This window comes from Pygoscelis adeliae, unplaced genomic scaffold, assembly GCF_000699105.1.
Source record: "Pygoscelis adeliae isolate BGI_AS28 unplaced genomic scaffold, ASM69910v1 Scaffold155, whole genome shotgun sequence".
Classification (NCBI taxonomy): Eukaryota; Metazoa; Chordata; class Aves; order Sphenisciformes; family Spheniscidae; genus Pygoscelis; species Pygoscelis adeliae.
The window spans coordinates 3178528-3183951 of NW_008824932.1; the positions used below are offsets into that span (position 1 = coordinate 3178528).

At 42.2% G+C, this 5424-nt stretch overlaps 1 protein-coding gene across 1 annotated transcript in view; it reads right to left on the reverse strand.

The window, feature by feature from the left end:
• The window catches only part of PAX3 (paired box 3), a 38164-nt gene that overhangs the window by 10564 nt on the left and 22176 nt on the right, over positions 1 to 5424 (reverse strand). The window contains exons 3-4 of the mRNA XM_009325108.1: positions 3869 to 4034; positions 2469 to 2683 (exon numbers count right to left, since the gene is read on the reverse strand). Of these exons, the coding sequence (XP_009323383.1) occupies positions 2469 to 2683; positions 3869 to 4034 (381 nt within the window). The remainder of the gene's footprint in view (positions 1 to 2468; positions 2684 to 3868; positions 4035 to 5424) is intronic.

Consider the following 5424-nt stretch of genomic DNA (forward strand, 5'->3'; position numbering starts at 1 on the left):
CACGAAATCCCCAACGCAGAACTGGCTTTCGACTTGCCGGCCACCCGGGCGCCTGCGGGAAGAGCCCCGAGGAAGCGTGACGAGGGGAGGCACCGCGACACACCCCGCGACTAAGGGGCATTTCACACACAGTAACGTCGCACGTACGTGACCGACGTCTGAGGCTCTTCTTTCGGGCGTAAAGCACGGTCGCTGTTTTGCTAGAGTCCCACAGTTTGTTGCACATAATTTACATATTTGAGGCTGTATCACTCCCTTCTATAAACACAAAGCCTAAGGTATCTCATTTTATACATACATGCATTTTATACATGTCTCTAAGTCATTGTTTAGGCCCCAAAACTGTTTTAGAGGAGCCGTTGGTAACACCGCATGAATTTAGGGCTGGGGTTTTTGTTTGTTTGTTTGTTTGATGGAAAGATCTTTATCAGCCAGCGAAGGTAATCATTCAGTTGCCAAGAAGCTGTTCAAAATCTCAATGGATATAAAGTAATCTCCTGTATGCGTTCAGTGATGAACACAACGTCAACTTTTGAGTGATCAGCCTCCTCCTAAACCTCTTGGTAGAGGTGCACAATAAGGCCAGGAGCTAAAAGCACCGGGGTAGGCAAAGGTTTCAAAAGTCTAAGGAAAAACAACAAAACCCAGAAGTTTCATAGTGTAAAGACAGAGCTGGGTGTAAAGAAGCACAGTAACTGATTAAAGACGTCTAATCTGCTCCGGGATCTCCTTTTGATTGTATCAAACCTCAAATCAGCAAGACTTTGGGGGGAGGAAACCTGGCCTCACTTTTTTGTCCCACTTTGCCCAGACACCACAAGATTTCTTTACTGTTTTGCCCCACTTCTGTGTCATGGACAATAAAAGCTTTGTGAAAAGAGAAAAAAGAAAAAAAAAAATCACGTTTTCCATAGCCAGAACCAACATACATTTAAACTGACACTAACAACTACTTTTGATGGATTAACGCTGAATCCCAGAAAGATGTTTATGTCAAAATTGTGGAAGCCTTGCACACTATGAAACTGGCCATTTCAAAAAAAAAAAAAAAAAAAAAGGCAACTAATATAATGTCATGGCTTTGGTTGGAGATTGCATTTAGAAATCAGAATTCTTTCGAACGAAATCCATTCAAGTCTTGTTGGAAGTACATCCGTTTGTTTTTCTGTTGGTATTTTTTTCCTGAGGTTTCAAGCCATAAAGTTTTGTACCCCACTCTACGCTATAGGAATCTGTGAAACTTAATTACATTTACTGTTACAAAAAAGGGTTTATGAACTTTTGCCTTTGGGCAAAAATGTTTATTTCATTGCCTTTGTTATTCATTCTTTTCAACTCCAGTGCCTTTGAACTTTTCAGCTGCACAGAGTTATCACCGTTGCACAGGAACCAGGAACTGTACTCCCGAGATGCAAACCACAAGTTGAAGAAAACCAAGGAGGCAAAGATATACGAGTCGTTATTTTGGCCACCCTTTGTGCCATTAAAATCTCATTTTCTGCCTATTAGAATGCCCTCTCCCTGCTTAGGCAGTGGTGATAGTCAGTGATTAGTGTGTAATTGAGTATAATTGTCTTTTCACTTTTCATTTGTGTCATTCTGAGCTTCTCTCTGTTTTTCTAACCACTGAGAGGAAAAAAGGGTAGAAAGAAGATAAAGCTGTTAAAACTCTCACTTTCAGCCCTGAAGAGATTCCTGATTGTAATTATAGATTGCATCCTCTTTGTGACTTCTCAGAATTTAGTGGACATCTCTTTCCAAGCACCTGGGCAAAGCTCTCGCTAATAAAATAAACTACCATCTATTCAAGCTTTAACTAATAATGTCAGCTTCAGACAGATGCCGCGCGTAGGAAAATTTAACCAACCTTTTGACACTCAATTATCAAGGCAATTTATTAACATGATTTCCTAAAAAGAGCTCATGCAAATTAGAAAAACAATTATGGTATTCATGCATTTATATATTGCCAAAGAGCAGTAATACTCCTAATTTATGTATTTATAACTCGATTACGGCTCATCTCCATGTGTACTGCTCAGCCCTTGGAACTCTCCTCGTACAACTTGCCTGTAATTTTCCTGGACCATCCGGCAAAACCTTGGTGAGGTTATCTTAAAGAGATACTTTATTTCTAGGAAAATCTACCTGATCTACTTGCTGTACCTAGCCATGGATCTTCAGGAAAACAGCAGTACATTACAAACGCTTGACAACTGAATGTAAACACGAAGCATGCATGATTACATTATAAATCACTCGAAATTAAATATAAGCTCTGACTCTTGATACAGCCAGTAGGAGGGAAAAAATGAAAAAAGGAGGAAACTAGCAAACTGAAATCATGTGGCTTGTATAAAGAATACATTATGGTTTAAATTTGGCAATTCATTATACTGTGGCCTGAGGGAATAGACTCTTTGGTTCTGGTATACAGCAAATCCTCTGTCTGAAAACACAGGACTGACCTGAGGTGAAAGGCCATTGCCAATGGCAGGGTTCATGGGATTTGAGGGCCCGGACGGAGGCACAAAGCTGTCTGTATAGCTGGAAAATCCATGCCTGGTGCTGGGTAGGCAATAGGCAGAGCTGCTCTCTGGATTCGAAGGGAGGCTGCTTTGGTGCACAGTGCTTGGAGGGAGAGGCTGAGGTCTATGGACGGTACTGCTTGGATCAGACACAGCTAGAAGCAAAAGAAACATGTTGATATGTTTTCCTCCATTTTTCTGGCATAATAAGTTCATTATGTGAAGCTCAACTTGACAGAATTGCATCAGGACCTGCATGTAAATACCGGTTAAATAGAAAGGTAAGTCTTTAATATTGCTAGATATTTAACTGGCCGGTTAAATTACATTAAAATTCTTAAAAGACTGTAAAAATTATAACAACAGACACATGCAGTTTTCAGACAATCCTTAGTGGGTACATATGTTCAGAATTGCTACAGCAAAATTAAAAAGAAAATTTATATTTCTATATATATCATATATAAGATATAATATACTACTTCTATTTTTATATATAAAAATAAAGGAAAAGCTTTATTTGTTTAGAAGACTGGTAACAGGCTTTCACCTCCTGGTCACAGCACAGAAATTCTGCCGTGATTTGTAGTCAACCTAGCAATGGGTGGGAGAAGCCCTGGGCTTTGCAAAATTCCCTTAATTAGAACGTGGCCTGGCAAAAACATACACCAACAGTTAGGATCCAAATCTCAAGGAGGGAGCAAGGAGAGCACAGTAACTTGTCTTACAAAAACTCAGCTGTAAGGTTTTTCTTTAGCAGTAAAATCTAGCGTGGCCTATGTTTGAAGCTCTGTTCCCCCCCTCCCCACATTCGTCAAAGTTGCCAGAATTTCTGATGAGGCTAATACCGTACTGAGACTTGCTACTATCTGTTGTGAAAAAAGGTGGTCTGAAGAGCTGGTTTTGTCCACCGTCAGACAAATATTCTGGGTACTCACAGAAGTTTCCAGTGCACCATCATCAAAAGCAACAAAGACGACAGAACGCAACTGCTGCGTCCTCCCCTGCCGTGCCAGGCACTCTCAGCGGAGGAGGCCAACGCGGCGGAAGGGTAGGGAAGCGTGTACATCGCTTTACCGAACACTGCACCTCTGCTGTGCACCAGGCTACTGTTTCTCTAGCTAGCACCCTTCACATGTAACCAGCCCTTTCTCGCAGCAAAACAAACCCGAGTTCTTACATGCTTAAAATAAGCAGGCTTGCAGTGTCCTCACTGACTCAGACCCTAAATTAGCGAACGCCCCTTTTTCTATGTTAGAGAAGAAAATGTTTCTACAGTGGATCAACAGAGGAAACCCCCAATAACACCATTTTAACCAAGTACCTGTTGGCTACTGTACCTTGGGGTATGGAGGTGGGTTGGTAGGAGGGCTCAGAGAGCTGGTACGTCGGCAAAGTTGGCATGGCACTGGGTGGAAATCCTCCTGGGATCAGATGGTTGAAAGCCATCAGTTGATTGGCTCCTGCCTGTTTCCTCCATCTAGCGCGACGGTTACTAAACCAGACCTACAAATGTTTTAATTAGGGACATTTGATTTTTGTACATTTAATATGGGTGCATCAGAAATAATGGCATCGTATTTCAAATGCATTCAGTGTCCGAGAAGAGAGAGACAGAAGATGCACGCTGGGCTCAGCGCTCCTAGAGGAGAAAGGAGCCCTTGGCACACACTTCCATGGTTCAACAGGCAGGACACAGGAATCCCGAACCCTAGTTTCCTCTCAAATACAGCCTCTCCTGAGAAGCAAGCTGACTAATGCTTTCAAGCTTTACTGCTTTTAATGGCTATCAATCACTATCCTTATTGTGCCAGATTTAATGAGAAAGGGAAAACATCTCTCTATTTGATCTAAGTGCCAGCCAAAGCTATTCGGTCTGGATTGTATTGTCTTTATATTTAATTTGCTGACAAGTTAGCGGCATCGCTTAACGCACTGTTGGAAGATGTTGGGATACTATATTGCCCTAATGATCAACAGAACTTTAAGCTTTTAATTTGAAAAATACAAGCCCCGTGTACAAAACACACACATCCCTCCCAGCAAGTTTTCATGTATTCACATATGTACAAAACATCTCTTAATAAACTTGACATTAACAGTAGATCAGAATTTCAGTACTAGATTTGCATTTCAGAACCACTTTGAAATCTGTTCCCAGGACTGGGTACCAAACAGATGGGGTTTGGAGTAGTAGGACATTTTAGCTATAAATCTGCTTTCCTTCATGTCATTCTCAGTTCATGTTTTAAGTTTTCCGAGTCTTGGATGGCTCTTATTGCCTCCAAGAAAGGACGAGGCAATACTTCACAAATGCAGACATAATAAGAGTTGCAAAACACATCGGTTAATATTGATATTACAGAGATGACCCACGCCACAAATCGGAAGGGCAACCAGCCACAGCAGGGGTGCCTGGACCAGCGTGCATCCACACTGCCCTGCTGCAGGTTTAGAGCAACTTCTAGATTACAGCGCTCAGGTCCATGAGGGGGACCACCGCAGAAAAGAAAGGTTGTTTGAGATAATGCAGGGTACACACGTTTGCAAACAACCAGACAGTTACTCATCATTGTACACCCTGAAGCAGCTGCAATGATCATCCGTGGATACCACCAATTAGATAAGACCTTAACTGAGCGTTAGCATCTTACGAGGTACATCTGCACAGCCTGTAAGGCAGTCTGGCCAGAAAGCCACTGAGGCACGCGAGCTGATGAGTCACATGTAGATGTATTTGTAAAAGTAAGTTGGGTCTCAGATCTTGCCACCCTTCCTGCAAGCAGCCCGTGCTGGCTTATGGATCAGCCATCGCAGCCTGGATTTCTAGGTGCAACATCATTTACAAACCACGAGTGGCCCTTACGAAAGAGGGTAACAACATTTTGGACCACTC